The sequence below is a fragment of the Podarcis bocagei genome, assembly GCF_964188305.1.
Source record: "Podarcis bocagei genome assembly, chromosome: 15".
Classification (NCBI taxonomy): domain Eukaryota; kingdom Metazoa; phylum Chordata; class Lepidosauria; order Squamata; family Lacertidae; genus Podarcis; species Podarcis bocagei.
In genome coordinates this window covers 43,861,726-43,879,788 of record NC_138141.1, presented here as the reverse complement: position 1 = coordinate 43,879,788, position 18,063 = coordinate 43,861,726, and the positions used below count along the sequence as shown (strand labels likewise).

The 18,063-nt window shown below is 47.7% G+C and overlaps 2 protein-coding genes across 6 annotated transcripts in view; one reads left to right on the top strand and one right to left on the bottom strand.

Moving 5' to 3' along the window:
• Nucleotides 1-468: 468 nt before the first annotated feature.
• On the top strand, nucleotides 469-4,036 carry LOC308574342 (polyubiquitin-C). Of its 2 annotated transcripts, none has more exons than XM_081172053.1 (2): nucleotides 469-623; nucleotides 1,822-4,036. In XM_081172053.1, the coding sequence occupies exon 2, from the start codon at nucleotides 1,829-1,831 to the stop codon at nucleotides 3,884-3,886; it is 2,058 nt and encodes a 685-aa protein (XP_081028179.1). In that variant the 5' UTR covers nucleotides 469-623; nucleotides 1,822-1,828; the 3' UTR covers nucleotides 3,887-4,036. The 2 variants fall into 2 exon arrangements, with proteins under 2 accessions (XP_081028179.1, XP_081028180.1); XM_081172054.1 differs by lacking the exon at nucleotides 469-623 and adding an exon at nucleotides 841-863.
• Nucleotides 4,037-5,234: 1,198 nt separating this feature from the next.
• LOC308574335 (uncharacterized protein) overlaps nucleotides 5,235-18,063 on the bottom strand; it is a gene marked incomplete at its 5' end in the record, with an annotated part of 25,903 nt that continues 13,074 nt past the window's right edge. For 3 of the 4 annotated variants that reach the window (XM_081172034.1, XM_081172036.1, XM_081172037.1), the window contains 10 exons: nucleotides 5,235-5,473; nucleotides 6,466-6,560; nucleotides 8,567-8,653; nucleotides 9,494-9,573; nucleotides 9,793-9,821; nucleotides 10,204-10,299; nucleotides 12,363-12,453; nucleotides 12,950-13,039; nucleotides 14,894-14,972; nucleotides 16,986-17,139. In XM_081172034.1, the coding sequence (XP_081028160.1) occupies nucleotides 5,297-5,473; nucleotides 6,466-6,560; nucleotides 8,567-8,653; nucleotides 9,494-9,573; nucleotides 9,793-9,821; nucleotides 10,204-10,299; nucleotides 12,363-12,453; nucleotides 12,950-13,039; nucleotides 14,894-14,972; nucleotides 16,986-17,139 (978 nt within the window). In that variant the 3' untranslated portion in view covers nucleotides 5,235-5,296. The remainder of the gene's footprint in view (nucleotides 5,474-6,465; nucleotides 6,561-8,566; nucleotides 8,654-9,493; nucleotides 9,574-9,792; nucleotides 9,822-10,203; nucleotides 10,300-12,362; nucleotides 12,454-12,949; nucleotides 13,040-14,893; nucleotides 14,973-16,985; nucleotides 17,140-18,063) is intronic. The other variant, XM_081172035.1, reaches the window with a different exon arrangement.

Below are 18,063 nucleotides of genomic sequence, written 5' to 3'. Positions count from 1 at the left end.
CGAAATCTGCTTCGCTGAGGCGGAGGGGCCTTAGCAACGAGGGTGACCTCACCCTGCACCAATCAGCGAAGACTTACTCATTAGAAACACACGAAGGAAAAACACCTCCCTTCCTTTCTCCAGATCCTTCCAGAGCTTTCCTACCCGAGAGCCAATCAGCGATCGCATGGTTCCTCCCTTCGCACCAATCGCCACCGAGCCTCCGATTTAATCCCGCCTCTCTTCAACGGCCGGTCGAAATTGCGCAGAGTCTCTTCACCTGCTCTTGTATATCCCTCCGCAGCTCGCACAACTCGTTTTATCGCGTGTCGTAACAAGGAGGCCACAACGTCTTTCTCCGTTTTCATTTTTCCTTCCTTTCAAATAGCGGGGGACACACCGGGAAGGGAGAAGTGGCTCTCATTACCGTTTATCGCCGGACTATTTTTTTTAGCGGAAGGAGACTAGAACTCCGCTCAGAAGGAGGAGCGATAAGTCACAGAGGTCGATAAATACCAGAGGGCGGAAGCGAAGCGGACATATTCGGCGCTGTCATTGACGAAAAGAGAGGTTGGAGAGAGTTTTGTCAACGGAAGCGACGGTCGAGATTCGTTTTTCCTAGTTGAAGCGGTCGTAGCACATTGGTAAGACGGCGGAGAGGGTGGTTGGGAAAGGAGGCGACCTTTCGAGCGACGTGGCGGCGCCTCCGGGGTGTGGCGTCACCGGCCTCCATTGTGGCGAGGCGCTGCCCGGCGACGTGGGGGGGGGGCGGAGGGGGCTCGGCGAGGGTCTCCCTGCGCAGCCCTGGCCAGAGGGGAGATGGGGTGGCTTCGTGGCGTGAGGCGCGCCTGAGGGGCGAGCGCGGCGCTTTCTGCGCCCGTGAGGTAAAAAGGAATAAACCGAGACCCGCCCTCCCCCCCCCAAATAAATTCATCTTTATTGTGCTGTAATGGAGGTCCTCACAAAGAAGCGGGCTAAAGCCGTATCGTGGCGGTCGGGAGACGCGCGTTTTAAATGGGTGGGGAACCGTATAAGCGGGAGCCTCAGCTGACGCAGATACATAGGAATATAGTAAAAATGCTCCCGAGTATGCAGCACAAAGAAGCAAACTCTGTGCTTATTTTTTAAAAAACGGGGATGAAGAGAGTCGGTTGCCAGAAACCTACGGGGCTAATTTTAGGAGTCTTGGGTAGTTCTTCTTTACACCTCCCCCCAAAAGTGCAATGCAAATCACTCCGGGAAAGTGCGTCATAATTACAAAAGATTTGGCATGTGATGGGCTGGCGTTATATTGGTATTGTTTGTAGCAATGAGCTGCCTTTGAGTCAGTTCTAATAAGGGGAAATGGGATGTAAAGTATTAAAGCAAAAAAGGGGGTGGCTTGGGAAAGCGCATGCATAGTATGTATGTTTATGAGCAAAAGCATAGTGGGGGGGGGAAATAAGTGTGAGATCACTGAATTGGTTAAAAGGGGGCTTCAAAAGGTCATCCAGCTCAGCTCCTTGGTCGTTTTGTAGTGAGGGTTCCCCCCCCCCCTGCTTCTGAACTTAGTGTGTAGTATTTGAGGATATCAAATAGTGCTTAGCTTGACTAGGCTTGCCATTTCCCCCTCCTTTTTCTGCTTGTAGATGCATGGGAGACAATTCCATTGTATCTCTGTTAATTGCTGTTACAATATGAAAAAGGTTGGAAACTTACTTGACAGTATACTCATATTGGTTCTGATGGGTGTTAAAAACCTCACAGGCTTTTAGTGTTTCTGGTTATTGGATAACTTCTGCATTGCCGAAATGGGAAGGTGCTGAAGTATAATGAGTTATTCATAATGTCTTATTATTGCAGATAAAAAATGCAGATCTTTGTCAAGACTCTGACTGGCAAGACCATCACCCTGGAGGTGGAGCCCAGTGACACCATTGAGAATGTGAAAGCTAAAATCCAGGACAAAGAAGGCATTCCCCCTGACCAGCAGAGGCTGATCTTTGCCGGAAAGCAGCTGGAAGATGGCCGCACCCTGTCTGACTACAACATCCAGAAAGAATCCACCCTCCATCTTGTGCTGCGTCTGAGGGGAGGTATGCAGATCTTTGTCAAGACACTCACCGGGAAGACCATCACCCTGGAGGTGGAGCCCAGCGACACCATTGAGAACGTGAAAGCTAAAATCCAGGACAAAGAAGGCATTCCCCCTGACCAGCAGAGGCTGATCTTTGCCGGGAAGCAGCTGGAAGATGGCCGCACCCTGTCTGACTACAACATCCAGAAAGAATCCACCCTCCATCTTGTGCTGCGTCTGAGGGGAGGTATGCAGATCTTTGTCAAGACTCTGACTGGCAAGACCATCACCCTGGAGGTGGAGCCCAGTGACACCATTGAGAACGTGAAAGCTAAGATCCAGGACAAAGAAGGCATTCCCCCTGACCAGCAGAGGCTGATCTTTGCCGGGAAGCAGCTGGAAGATGGCCGCACGCTGTCCGACTACAACATCCAGAAAGAATCCACCCTCCATCTTGTGCTGCGTCTGAGAGGAGGCATGCAGATCTTTGTCAAGACTCTGACTGGCAAGACCATCACCCTGGAGGTGGAGCCCAGTGACACCATTGAGAACGTGAAAGCTAAGATCCAGGACAAAGAAGGCATTCCCCCTGACCAGCAGAGGCTGATCTTTGCCGGGAAGCAGCTGGAAGATGGCCGCACGCTGTCCGACTACAACATCCAGAAAGAATCCACCCTCCATCTTGTGCTGCGTCTGAGAGGAGGCATGCAGATCTTTGTCAAGACTCTGACTGGCAAGACCATCACCCTGGAGGTGGAGCCCAGTGACACCATTGAGAACGTGAAAGCTAAGATCCAGGACAAAGAAGGCATTCCCCCTGACCAGCAGAGGCTGATCTTTGCCGGGAAGCAGCTGGAAGATGGCCGCACGCTGTCTGACTACAACATCCAGAAAGAATCCACCCTCCATCTTGTGCTGCGTCTGAGAGGAGGCATGCAGATCTTTGTCAAGACTCTGACTGGCAAGACCATCACCCTGGAGGTGGAGCCCAGTGACACCATTGAGAACGTGAAAGCTAAGATCCAGGACAAAGAAGGCATTCCCCCTGACCAGCAGAGGCTGATCTTTGCCGGGAAGCAGCTGGAAGATGGCCGCACGCTGTCCGACTACAACATCCAGAAAGAATCCACCCTCCATCTTGTGCTGCGTCTGAGGGGAGGCATGCAGATCTTTGTCAAGACTCTGACTGGCAAGACCATCACCCTGGAGGTGGAGCCCAGTGACACCATTGAGAACGTGAAAGCTAAGATCCAGGACAAAGAAGGCATTCCCCCTGACCAGCAGAGGCTGATCTTTGCCGGAAAGCAGCTGGAAGATGGCCGCACGCTGTCCGACTACAACATCCAGAAAGAATCCACCCTCCATCTTGTGCTGCGTCTGAGGGGAGGCATGCAGATCTTTGTCAAGACTCTGACTGGCAAGACCATCACCCTGGAGGTGGAGCCCAGTGACACCATTGAGAACGTGAAAGCTAAGATCCAGGACAAAGAAGGCATTCCCCCTGACCAGCAGAGGCTGATCTTTGCCGGAAAGCAGCTGGAAGATGGCCGCACGCTGTCCGACTACAACATCCAGAAAGAATCCACCCTCCATCTTGTGCTGCGTCTGAGGGGAGGCATGCAGATCTTTGTCAAGACTCTGACTGGCAAGACCATCACCCTGGAGGTGGAGCCCAGTGACACCATTGAGAACGTGAAAGCTAAGATCCAGGACAAAGAAGGCATTCCCCCTGACCAGCAGAGGCTGATCTTTGCCGGAAAGCAGCTGGAAGATGGCCGCACGCTGTCCGACTACAACATCCAGAAAGAATCCACCCTCCATCTTGTGCTGCGTCTGAGAGGTGGCTTTTAGGTGTTAACGGAACTCTTTATTTGCAAGTTGCCAATAGCATTTGTTTGCACTGTAGCTGTTTAATGTCTTAATATTGTAAGGTAAATAAAAGTTTAAGTAACTGCTGGACTGCTGGTGTAAATGCTAAATAAAAGTTTTTGTTGCACATTACTTTGTAGTTCTCATGAATGATTAAGTATGGTGTTCAAGAATACTTTTCTCCCAGTTTTTTTACACTGTAGGTGGTGTGCGTAACTGCAAGGTTCTGGGAAAGAAATCAAAGGTAAGATATAGCAAGGGATACCAAAATTAAGTGCAAGTTGACATGGATTCTGCAACTTAATCCTAAATAAACTGATACCAAACATGTCATGAGGTATAACTGCAATGATGGAAGTCACAGCACAAGACTTTGCCATGTTAAAACAGGTGTAAGCTTAGAATACAGAATATGAAACTTGGGAGTCTAGAGTGCTCAAACTGATTAAACTGTAGCTCTAACTGCCATGACTTGTGGCTTGAGCTTTTCTACAATGCTGGCAAGGACAAAACTAGGGGCACAGCTTTTCTTTACTTTGGTGCCACTCAAATTTTCTGTTTGCTTGGAAGTTGCTTGTTTTCATTTTTATTTAAAGATGCAGAAAGAACAGAGTGATAAGTAACCGCGGAGGCTTTGATCTAAAATAGTATGTAATGTACCATTTAGCATTAAGGGCTTGCACATGCAATTGATAAGGTCCTTTAAAAATAGCTCCAGTAATAACACACTCCATACAGCAATTCCCATCCTAAACAAATTTGGCTGCTCTGGTAGGTAATACCTGCTGTGGTTAAAGACCCAACCATTCACAACACACTTCTAGAGCATCATCTTGAAACGGTATTTCAGGGTTCAATAATCCATTTTGGGTCGAGTATGGAATTGTCACAATGGAGGGCACTCTGTCAAACTGTGTGTGTGAAAATCTACTGTAATCTACATCACTAGGACTCTAGGACACCACAAGTTCTGCCTTATGCCAAATGTAACTTAATACGTACCCACAGCTCTATAAATAAAGGCTGTCTACTTCAATGGTTCTCTGCAGTGTCCGTTTGAGGCCCAGGAGGATTCACAATTATGTCAGGTGACCTGCTTGCCTTTTCTCTTACACCGCAAAGGCAGAGTGGTGTCTGCAAACTCCTTGTCCCACCTCTGATGTCTCGCATGCCATCAGATCATCGTGACACGGCTTGGCCTAATTAGGTTCTTCTCCATTGGTGCCCTAGGTGACTGAGGACATTTCCTTCAGTAGCCAAAGAGGCTAATACTTGCTCAGTGGGAGGTGTACCTGTAGCACAATGCACTTGATAAAAGCAATGCTCAGTAGCAGATTATTAACCAGGTTTATGGATTCCAAAGGCTCTGCTTGTGTAACAAGGGCACACCAATCACAACACATCCATGTGGGTAATAAATGCTGGTAAACCCCTTCCTCTGGCTGCCATGTAACGAGCTTCTGCCCCTCGTCGGAGTGCCTGCTCTAGTTTCTTTCTCACGTCTTTCCTTCTGGCTTCTGGGATGTTGTTTATTTCATCTTCACTGATTTCATAACCAAACATCTCAATCTATGGAGGCAACAAGAAACAAATGTGGCAGCATTTGTTGCAAGTGCTTATGTGGCTTGTATAGAATGTGAAAAGCAGAGGTGTGGCACCACAAGCCTGGAAGCTTTATCCAGGCTTTTATCTTGTAACTATCCATAATGCGTGGCGTGCTCTGGTCCAGGGGGTCACAAAGAGTTGGACACTACTAAACAACAACAACAATCCATAATGCTTTGCAGCCCTCAACTTTCTGCCTGTCTGGTGTGTGTCATTGAAAAGCATTCCCCACACCTGGCCTTAGGGAAAGAAGGCTGTGGGACGGAGTTAGGCCTGGGTACCTGGTCAGTGGGGCAAAGTAGGGGGAGTTGGATTAGTACAGGCAGGCTGGGAAGCAGGTTCATGTCATGTCCCTAATATATAAAAAAGTTTTATATACAGAATGTATTGTTACATAAGGTACTGGAATGGCCAGCTGCCATGCCCAGCCCAGGCGAGCTGTTTAATGGAGGGAGGGAGGTGCTGTGAAATGCCTCCCACCTTTAAGAATGGGTGGAACTTGGGGCAGGTGAAGCGTAGAGGGAGGGAGGTTTGGTCCAGTGTGGGGGAAGGGCAAAGGGGTATGTGGGGTTAGCAAGCGGGGTGGCAGCCCCTAGTATGTCATGCTTTTTATCCCTATAAAAATGACAAATCTTGGAATAATTTTTCCCTCTTGGCCCTCCTAATAATGCATTGGGAAGATGGAATAAATCTGTGGAGGTTTAAGGCTTCCAATGGCTACTAGCTTCGATGGCTGTGTTCCATCTATCCTGTCAGACGCAGAATGCCTCTGCCAGTTGCTAGGGAATAGCAAATGTGGAGAGTTACTGTTAAGGCCTTGTTCTCAGGCTACTTGGCCACAGGACGCTGGACTGGATGAGCTATCAGCCTGGTACAGCAGGGCTCTGTTCCTTTCTGTTGCTGGAGCATACCATAAAAATATAAAAGGCAGGCAATGAGGGAATGTTTCAAAATACCTTTGCATTCTTCTCATCTTCATTGTAGTCCTGAATATGCTCCTTTGTGGCTGTATCCAAGCACTCCCTTTCCTCAGTGCTCGAACCATTAACAACTAAAGAAACACAATTACTTTCTGGGTAGCAGACACCTAGGTTGCAACCTGTTTAAATCTACGACACTCTCACTTAACTAGTTTGTGGCTCAGGCTGCGCAATGCAACTAGTACAGTTCAGCTTCTTATTCCAATTTCAGATGGAATACAGGGATAGTCTTGGTGGGTGAGGTGCAGCTCAAATCTAGCACACTATCTCCATCCAGATGCCACCCAGACCTTACAATTGGGGCGTGACATCAAGGGCCGCCCGCCCCCTATGCTTCTCCCTAAAATCTGCCATTAGGAGATACGGGTACCTCTCAACACAAAGGTCTGATTTAGCTATCACAGCTAAGAAGCCAATGACAGCCCAGTTCTCCATGGAGGTTTTTCCTGGCCCTTTCTAAAAGGGTTACCTTGGGCATTGGTAGATGAGAGAAGGATCTACACACACACACCACACAAAATGAAACGGAACTCGCAGCCACCAGGTGAAATGTTGGATGGCTTATTAGGCCATGGGTAGGCAAACTAAGGCCCGGGGGCCAGATCCGTCCCAATAGCCTTCTAAATCTGGCCTGTGGACGGTCTGGGAATCTGCGTGTTTTTACATGAGTAGAATGTGCCCTTTTATTTAAAATGCATCTCTGGGTTATCTGTAGGCCCTGCCTGATGCTTTTACATGAGTAGAATGTGTGCTTTTATTTAAAATGCATCTCTGGGTTATTTGTGGGGCATAGGAATTTTTTCACACACACCCCAAATATAGTCCAGCCCCCCCACAAAGTCTGAGGGACTGTGGACTGGCCCCCTGCTGAAAAAGTATGCTGACCCCTGGCTTAGGCATTATGGGTGCAGCAGGCTTGTGTGGTGACCCTGGATCATGGAAATTACAAACTGGAAACTTTCTGGCAGATAGATGCTCCCTCAGTAGGATTCCAGGCAGCCCACAGACACATTAGTGGGATGGAAAATGGTAATAGTTTGGATCCACTTCTGCAAAGCATAAACCCTCAAAGAATCTCCAAGTCTTCCACCAAGGAGTATTGTACTGAAATAGTTGCATCTCTGACCAGAAGGTGTCGCTTATCTTCCATGAAGCGCCACAGGGTCCCTTAAGACATTTCTGGGTAAAGAGAATGAAGGGAGCTGGTGGAAGAAGGGTCAGAAGTCTCAAAGCAGACAGAGCGAGCGCTAGTGACAGGCAGAGCCAACTAATTCTAGTTTTGTCCCTGTTTTCCTCCCTGCTCAGTTCAGTTCTACATTGGACAGTACTGAGACTAAGGAGGAGGCAGGCAAGGCAACCCCCTGGACTGGTTGTAAGAAGGCTGGCAGGCGGGGGCAACAGGTTGGTGGGGCAGTTCCCCTATTGCCCCAGTGGAACAGCCTCCAGTGCCTCCGTCCCCAAAGCCTTTAAACTTGACCCTGAATAAAGTTTTAGGAAAAAGAGAAAGGGTGAAAAACAACAATCTGCACTGTGTTGTTTGTTATTTTATAAACCGGTAAGTGTGTCCCTGCTCCTAGGCACATTCCCCCCCCCCCGGGAATATGTCACTTGATAATGTTCAATTTTAGTTGCATTAACTTAAAGTAAGTTTACATACAGCTGCGTGTTTTGTCTCAGTCAGCTTTGGCAACTAGCTGTTACTTTTTTATCCTTTTCAGCCTGACTTCTGTTTTTATTTGAGAAAGAGAGGGAGAGGGAGGGAAGGAGCTCATTTCAAATATACATTGTACAGCGGTACCTCAGGTTACAGACGCTTCAGGTTACAGACTCCGCTAACCCAGAAATAGTACCTCAGGTTAAGAACTTTGCTTCAGGATGAGAACAGAAATCGCGGGGCAGTGGCAGCGGGAGGCCCCATTAGCTAAAGTGGTACCTCAGGTTAAGAACAGTTTCAGGTTAAGAACGGACCTCCAGAACGAATTAAGTTCTTAACCCGAGGTACCACTGTATTAGCGACATCCAGTGGCAGTGAGTTCCACAGATGCCAGCATTTGCTTTACAGACAAATTCTGCTTACTGGAGCTGGCTGCCTCCATCATGTGCTTCAGCAGTTTGAAGGCAATGGTGTCTCCATCGGCGGTTTTGTGTTTCTGATGTGAAGCAACTGCGAAAGGTTGAAAAGCAAAAGCCAAATTATGAGATATGATCAGGGACGCGGACTTATAAAAAATATTGGGGGGGGGCCGGGAAAGCTCATGAATAATAAATAAGCTCATGAATATGCAAATAAAGTGGCTCCGGCCCTAAATAGGGCAAGCCACGCCCCCCAGCCAGCCGATTGGCTGGCTGGGAGGTGTGGCCAGTTGGGATTCCCCTGTTCTCGCGGGATTTCCGGCAGTGCCTTGGCAGTGGCGGTGGTGCTGCGAAGCAGCGAGGCAGGAGCCCCCGCCCCCGGGGATTCCCTAATCTCGCGGGGGACGGCCGGGGCTCTCCGATTAGGGCGCGCGGCTGGCTGGCTGGCTGGCGAAGGAGCAGGTGGGGAGGAGGCGGGGGACGGCGGCGGCGCTCTGCTGGAAGGGCGCCCGAGATTATTGGGGGGGCTGAGCTCCCCCCAAAAATTTTTTGAGGGGGCTCGAGCCCCCTCAGGCCCCATGGAGTCGGCGCCTATGGATATGATTACTCTATTTAACCTTACATCCTGCTTTTTTGCCCAGTAGGTTGCCTGTATCCAGAGTTATTTCAGTCTCAGATTTGCAAATGTTTATATGCTGGTCAACAAGAACAAAAAATTGCTAGGCCTCTTTGCTTTTGCAGGCCTATGCTGTTCATTTGTGGCACATTAGCATCTAAAGCACACATCCAATTATCTGTCAGTTCAATAAGCTTCCCTGCCTGCTTGGCTGGAAGTGATTCCTGTTCATCACAGGCAATTAGGGAGAGTGTTGGAATCAAATAGCAAATCTCAATAATACCTGATTAATACCCGCAAATGCTTTTCACTCACCTGTGTCTGACAGGCAAGAATGAGGCAGGGAAGTCTGAGATGGCGTCTGGGACTGCAGGGAAGGTGCAGGGGCGAGGAGACTGCAAAGCAGGAAATCAGGCGCTCAGTAAGTCTTTTTACAAATCCCTTTGCCCATTTGTGAAGGGGAGGCACCAATTTTCAGATGCAAGGGAAGCGGGCCTGTTGCCAAAGTCAACAGAATTATGCTGCCTCTTCCCTTTGGGATCACTGTGGGCACATTCTGACTTTAAGTTTCTAAGTTGTGGGGTGTACCTTTGCATGCCTGGACAGAACCTTACCTTCCAGCGGAATAGGTGTCAGGTGAAGGCTGCAAGAAAAATATGGAAGGACAGTAGTAAAATCTGCGTAAGCGACAGGATCTCCCTGGGGCACCCAAGTTTGTTTCAAGACCCAAGGCACGGGAGTTAAAATGCAGAAATCCAAAATGCTGAAGTCTAGGATGCCGGAACATAGACAGGCTTGCTAGCCAGAGCCTGACTTGATCATTTGCCATGGCAGGGACAGTGAGCAAGATTGTCAAAACAGATGCATGTTTTCCAGTATAGAAACACCCAGCTCCAGGCTATTGGGCAAACCATCTCCATCACAGTGGACTGCCTTGCTTCCGTCTACAAGTTCCCTGGGCATTAGTAGTTAGCAGTGGGTGAGCTCATTGAAGCAAAACTTCATTTTGAAAAATAAAATATTACCATCTTCCTGTCCACAGCAAGTCTGTGCATTTCAGCCTGCAGCCTGCTTATCTGCTCCTCTGCCTTCATTTGCATTTCGTAGCGGACCTGTCTCTCCTGAAAAGTGCCAAATTGTAGTTGTTAAAACTTTGGAGGTGGGGAGAGAGAGATTTCATACCTCCTGAGTGCTTGAATGGAGGCTGAATTGGTACTGTCATACATTGACTCTACTTCACTTTCCTGCCTCCTGAGTGCCCAAATGCAGGCTAAAGTGGTAATTTATTATTATTATTATTATTATTATTATTATTATTATTATTATTATTAATACCCTGCCCATCTGGCTGGGTTTCCCCAGCCACTCTGGGCGGCTTCCAACAGAATATTAAAATACAATAACCTATTAAACATTAAAAGCTTCCCTAAACTGGGCTGTCTTCAGATGTCTTCTAAAAGTCTGGTAGTTGTTGTTCTCTTTGACATCTGGTGGGAGGGCGTTCCACAGGGCGGGTGCCACCACCGAGAAGGCCCTCTGCCTGGTTCCCTGTAGCTTCACTTCTCGCAATGAGGGAACCGCCAGAAGTCCCTCGGCGCTGGACCTCAGTGTCCGGGCAGAACGATGGGGGTGGAGACGCTCCTTCAGGTATACTGGACTCAGGCCGTTTAGGGCTTTCAAGGTCAGCACCAACACTTTGAATTGTGCTCGGAAACGTCCTGGGAGCCAATGTAGGTCTTTCAAGACTGGTGTTATATGGTCTCGGCGGCCGCTCCCAGTCGCCAGTCTAGCAGTCTAGTGGTACAGTCCTATTCTGCCTGTAGTCCAAGTGTCCCTAGCTCTCCTCATTCTTCAACATCCAAATGCAGGGCAAAGTAGTACAGTCCTCCAGCTCCCCAGACTCTAGGCCTTCTTGTCTCTCCCTCTCAAGTGCAGCCAGTGGCATAGCTAGCCGCTCGGATGCCTGGAGTGAGGTGAGGCAGGGCAGGGTGCACTGCAAGGAGACATAGCCTGCATGAAGTCTGCTCAGCCCACCCGCCTCCCCCTCAACCACCCTCCAGCTGAAGAGGAGGCGGCAAGCAGGCGCAAGCCCAGGTCCCTGCAGGTGCCGGAGCCACTGCGACACTCCCAGGAGAGACACGGGGCTCGGGTGCGCTGCAGCACACACCCTGCGGTAAGTGGCTGCCCAGTGCACCTGTTGTAAACAAAATCTTCCCTTTTCCCCTTATGGGGTATCCAAGAGCCCGTAGAGAGTCCTTAAGTGGGCTACATATCGGTAGGAGAAAATAACAGAGGCCAACCAGAGAATATTGAGAAGCAAAGCAGCTAGTAATCCTGATCTTTATTAAAACTGTTGCAACAGGGTTTCCCCGTCACACGCAGGAGGATGGAGGAGGACCCAGAACAAAGGTGTGCCTGCCCTAATATAGACATTTTAAATTCCCTGCCCTGGAGCTCAAGACCACCCTTCCATATATCATACATAAATCACAGAAGGGGTGTAACCAAAGACCACCACCCCCACAAACATCATACCTACATCACAGAAAAGGCGGTCTACAACAGAAATTTGAATGTTGTTGCTTTTCCTGTCTGCCAGGTTATCTGATAATGCCTTATCTTATTGCCTTTCCTGGTAGTCTGCCCATTCCTTTGAGATGGTGATTTCCCAATTCCTGAGACAATGGGAAGGTTCCCTCACCCCCTCCCTCCTTGCAGAGAAAACATTTGATCAGTCTGGGAGTCAAAATGATTTTCAGGTCGTTATTCCTGTGCTGCTCCAGACATGTGGTCCACATATCTATGTTTGTGCTTGGTTGGTACATTTATGAACATTTATTATGTATATAAGACCTTAAATTTTTTATTACACCCCCACCCAGCTATGCTAGTGAGTGCAGCTATGAAATCTCAAATGGTACAGCTCAGCTTAATCTGCACAATGCAATTATGTTTTTTTATGCAGATTCATGTTTCATTATGTGAGGCTGTGCCCTTAATAGACCCAATTTACAGATGGGGAACTGAGAGGTCAAGAGAGAGTAATGAACAGAGTGGCCCACCCGGGGTGTCCATGGTTAAGCCAGTGGGGTTGGCACACCCCCTTTCTCCAGGACACCCCCAACCGTCTACATAAATTGATTGTCTTTCTCTTAATCTTTATTCCATGGTCGGAAGAAAATACCTGGGACAGCTGATCTTCCAAATGGACCTTCTGCATTTCAAATTTTCTCTTATTCTCCTCTAAAAGTTGCAGGAATCTCATCTCTTGTTGCCTGCAAGTCCATTAAAAAAAATGTTGCAGAGAAACTCCCAGGAAATTAAATCAGATATGGGTGCCCAATTTCTCCCGACCCTTATTCTGTAGGGTACTCGGTGGAATGGTTAAAACAGCTGGGAGCAAAGTCTTAGCAGAGTACTACCTCGCCTCTCGGCTCAATTTTTCTGGCACATTTGGAAATCTAAGAAACACCACAAGATACCCATTTCACAGAAGTGAAAAACTGGGGTGCTCTGTGCTCCCTGCCACACCTCCTCAAGCACTTATATGCATTTTCATACAAATAAAACATGGATAGAAACGTAGTCCATCCCACAAAGCAACAACAGGCAACATCTCAACCAAGGAATGCCCCCCCCCCCATAATTAAAAAATGCAATACAATAAGAATGGGGCAAGAGTATTTTGGGTGCCGACTGATGCCACGCTGGGGACTCTTATTAGCTGAGAATGGGGGTAGCTGCAAATGCTGCTGACAGGAAAATTCTTACCTCTTCTGCTCTTCCGCTCTGAACCTTTGAAGTCTCTGTTCCTGTTGTGCCCTCTCAAGGCGTTGCTCTTCCAGCAACTGGCGCTCCTCTCTGAAAATCAGGACGTGCCCTGTTTGCTGTACGTATTCTCCCTCCCCGTCTTTCCGTGCCCTCAGGCGAGCCTCAGAAATGCCTCCGACGCTCCGAAGGAGTGGGAGAGGACCAGAATGACACGAGCGCACATTCATACGTTTCCGAGCACAATTCAAAGTGTTGGTGTTGACCTTTAAAGCCCTAAACGGCCTCGGTCCAGTATACCTGAAGGAGCGTCTCCACCCCCATCAGTCTGCCCGGACGCTGAGGTCCAGCGCCGAGGGCCTTCTGGCGGTTCCCTCACTGCGAGAAGCAAAGCTACAGGGAACCAGGCAGAGGGCCTTCTCGGTAGTGGCGCCCGCCCTGTGGAACGCCCTTCCAGCAGATGTCAAAGCGATAAACAACTATCTGACATTCAGGAGACATCTTAAGGCAGCCCTGTTCAGGGAAGTTTTTAACGTGTGACATTTTACTTTATTTTTGGTTTTTATGGAAGCCGCCCAGAGTGGCTGGGGAGGCCCAGCCAGATGGGCGGGGTATAAATAATAAATTATTATTATTATTATTATAAAAGGCCTCGGTCCAGTAGACCTGAAGGAGCGTCTCCACCCCCATCATTCTGCCCGGACACTGAGGTCCAGCACCGAGGGCCTTCTGACGGTTCCCTCACTGCGAGAAGCCAAGTTACAGGGAACCAGGCAGAGGGCCTTCTCGATAGTGGCACCCGCCCTGTGGAACGCCCTCCCACCAGATGTCAAAGAGAAAAACAACTACCAGACTTTTAGAAGACATCTGAAGGCAGCCCTGTTTAGGGAAGCTTTTAATGTTTAATAGACTATTGTATTTTAATATTCTGTTGGAAGCTGCCCAGAGTGGCTGGGGAAACCCAGCCAGATGGGTGGGGTATAAAATAATAATAATAATAATAATAATAATAATAATTATTATTATTGGCAAAAAAGGATTAAAAAGCACTAGGTATGTTCTGGGTCCTTGCCAGGGCTGGTCAGCTCTACAGTGAGGCAAAACGACAAGATCCCAGTCCTCATGGTTCTGAACCGTGGGCTGATTTAAATAGGGACAGAGCCGGACCCTTGGTCAATTTAGCTCTCTACACTGACTGGAAGCAGCTCTCCAGGGGTTCTGGCAGGGGACCGTTCCAGCCCCACCTGGAGGTGCTGAGGATACTGAGCCCCACCCCCTTCCCTTGTGCCTTTCATGGGGCCATGGAGCAAGAGGACGCCCCTTAAGCACCTTAGAATCATAGAGTTGGAAGAGACCACCAGGGCCATCGAGTCCAACCCCCTGCCAAGCAGGAAACACCATCAGAGCACTCCTGACATATGGTTGTCAAGCCTCTGCTTAAAGACCTCCAAAGAAGGAGACTCCACCACACTCCTTGGCAGCAAATTCCACTGTCGAACAGCTCTTACTGTCAGGAAGTTCTTCCTAATGTTTAGGTGGAATCTTCTTTCTTGCAGTTTGGATCCATTGCTCCGTGTCCGCTTCTCTGGAGCAGCAGAAAACAACCTTTCTCCCTCCTCTATATGACATCCTTTTATATATTTGAACATGGCTATCATATCACCCCTTAACCTCCTCTTCTCCAGGCTAAACATGCCCAGCTCCCTTAGCCGTTCCTCATAAGGCATCGTTTCCAGGCCTTTGACCATTTTGGTTGCCCTCCTCTGGACACGTTCCAGTTTGTCAGTGTCCTTCTTGAATTGTGGTGCCCAGAACTGGACACAGTACTCCAGGTGAGGTCTGACCAGAGCAGAATACAGTGGCACTATTACTTCCCTTGATCTAGATGCTATACTCCTATTGATGCAGCCCAGAATTGCATTGGCTTTTTTAGCTGCCTTGTTTTACCTTGTTTGCCTCCTGTCTTCTGGCCTTGTCCTTGGAGGTGGTGCAGCTTGGAAATTTCTGTAGCGCCACGGAGGAAAAGCTCAAAGTGGGAGGGAAAGAGAAATTAAGAATGTTAATCGGCTATCCTGCCCCATACCTTTGAATGACACATGGGATGACAGGCACAAAAGCTGATAAAATTCCAGCATGTTTTGAAAATGTACCTGTGCACTCTGGAAGCTCTCTCCCCTCTTCTCCCCCGCCCCACCACTCGAGTTTCATGCCAGGTGTCCTCGAGATGATTATCAGATGAATTTTATGCATCTCGCCCCCTTTACCCCATTCCGGCACCTGCACACCTCAAGAGATTGGGCATTGCTGAGAATAATGCATGCCTCCCACAAGTGCAGGTCCTAGAAACCAAACTTGTTAGTGTTGCAGCGCCAGCCCTCTGGAATCAGTAAGGCTAAAGGGGACTCCTGATCATTAAGTCCAGTTGTGGCTGACTCTGGGGTTGTGGCGCTCATCTCGCTTTACTGGCCGAGGGAGCCAGCGTACAGCTTCCGGGTCATGTGGCCAGCAGGACTAAGCTGCTTCTGGCGAACCAGAGCAGCACACGGAAACGCCGTTTACCTTCCCGCCGGAGCCGTACCTATTTATCTACTTGCACTTTAACGTGCTTTCAAACTGCTAGGTGGGCAGGAGCAGGGACTGAGCAATGGGAGCTCACCCCGTCGCAGGGATTCGTAGCCCATATTAGAGAGTTGTGATGTTTTGGCCCCTGCCAAAGGCATTTTAGTTTAAAAGCACTTTCCCTGGAGTGACCCAGTCATTTTATGAAATATTAATTGCGTGTCTGCAGAAATGGCTTGATTGGAGCTTGGGGTGGGGGGAAGAGAGAATTTGATTTATGTATTAACAAAACCTGTATACTCCTTCATTGCAAATGATATTTCCAAGCAGTTTTGCAAACAATAGTTGCTGAGATGGTTTTATTTTTTTTAGAGAGCATGTGTGCTTTTAATTCTTCCTTCTTACCTTGTATACTGCTTCGGTGGCTTACTGCTATGATGGAACAATTACCATTTTACTGCGGTTTTATATTTTTAACTTTGGCTCTGCCGGGAGACAGAACGTAATAGGCATTATGTAAAATACTGTGATAGGCTTGGGGGATCATTCTGGATGATACGAAGGGGTGCCTTCTGCTCCTGTCCAAGCCTTTAGGTCTGCTCTCTTAGCTGCTTTGCATACTTTTGATTATGGCTCTTATTTGGCTGCTTTTTTTAAAAAAAAAAAATCTTAATTGTTTTGTATTTTAAAAATCTTGCTTTGCAATTTGTTGCCTTACACCTGCTGGGGGCCAAAGGTGGGGGAAATGTATTTGTTCAGGCTGGCTGCAAAAAAAAGATTAGGAAGCGAAAGTTAGATCATATTGCTATAAATTGTTTTGGGAACTCAGACTTTTAATCTCAAGTCAGCTAATGGCACATCTGATTTTTCTCTCCTATATCATTAACGTTTGCTGTATTACTGCTGTGTTTGTATTTTGGTATTTGTAATGTACCGTATTTTTTGCTCTATAAGACTCACTTTTTCCCTTCTAAAAAGTAAGGGGAAATGTGTGTGCGTCTTATGGAGCGAATGCAGGCTGCACAGCTATCCCAGAAGTCAGAACAGCAAGAGGGATTGCTGATTTCACTGCGCAGAGATCCCTCTTGCTGTTCTGGCTTCTGAGATTCAGAATTTTTTTTTTCTTGTTTTCCTCCTCCAAAAACTAGGTGCGTCTTGTGGTCTGGTGCGTCTTATAGAGCGAAAAATACGAGTAATTGTCTTGGCCTTTGGCTAGCACAATATACTTATTGATTGATATTTATTTTTCTTCTATTGACTGTTATTGGTTTCTTTCTTTCTTTCTTTCTTTCTTTCTTTCTTATGTATTTTGTGTTCTCATTTTCTATTTTTATGTTGCAAACTGCCCTGTGATTCTCAGATCAAGGGCGGTATACAAACTGAATAAATAAAAATAATAAATTGATTGATTGACAGGTAAATGCTTTGAGGCTGAGAGGAAGGAGTGGGCCTGAGCAGAAGACGCCCATCAAGGTCTTACTTTGGGTAGGGTCATGGATCGGGGCGGGTTCCTTGTTTCCTCCAAGCAACTGGCTGTACAAATCTTCAAAGAAGTGTTTCCCCATCATGTCTTGGAACTCTTGCACAAGCAGAGACGGTCCCCAGGTTTTCAGTGTTGCTTCCAATTCCACTGGCTGCAGTAAAAGGCAGGGAAGGTGGGTGGGTAAAATTCTCAGTGGTGGCTGGTGGGGCACCCAAGGTCCTCAAAGGTAGGGCCAACAAACATCCTTTTAGAAACAAACGGGCTTTTGCTCCCTGCCCCCCCCCAAAAGCAGCAGCCGTTAAAACAATTGTAAAAACAAAGCCACACAAAAGCCAAAATTCAATCCATGGCAGAGTTTAGAAGAAATATTCTAAACAACAGATAATACAATCATACCTTGGAAGTCGAATGGAATCCATTCCACAAGTCCATTCAACTTCCAAAGTGTTCGAAAACCAAAGCACGGCTTCTGATTGGCTGCGGAAACCCCATCGGACATTCAGCTTTCAAAAGAATGTTTGAAAACTGGAACAGTCACTTCTGGGTTTTGATTGTTCGGGTGCCAAAACATCTGAGAACTAGGCTGTTCGAAAGCCAAGGTATGATTGTACATGGCGAAGTAAGAAAAGTCATAGGAATGTTAGAATTTTTGGAGGGTGGTGACAAGAGAACAGGACCTTTTCAGCGGTGGCTCCCTGCTTGTAGAATGTTCTCCCCAAAAAGGCATTTGTGGTTCCAAACAAGAGTTGTTCCCAGCTATACCTGGAGATATCAGGGATTGAACTGGAGTCTTCTGCATGAAGGCAATTACCCTTCCCCTGAGCTACAGCTTTCCCCCACATACAGATGGACAGATCTCCACTAGAACAACATTCCATAATCTTAGGATGTATCCCCATTCGCCCCTGATTCTTGTCCATACCAATTCTATATTATTCCAGCATTTAATGCAATACTTGTTGAAGTTACACGCTTAATGTACATAAAATGTGGTGTTTAAATGCATTGTATTTAAAATGCTGCAAAGGGAAGTTTACAGTGGCCAAGAAGTTTCACTCTGGCAAAAGCGTCAGAG

Bases quoted from the DNA above. Each gene is read 5' to 3' on its own strand.
- LOC308574342 (XM_081172053.1), top strand. From the start codon at position 1,829: ATGCAGATCTTTGTCAAGACTCTGACTGGCAAGACCATCACCCTGGAG.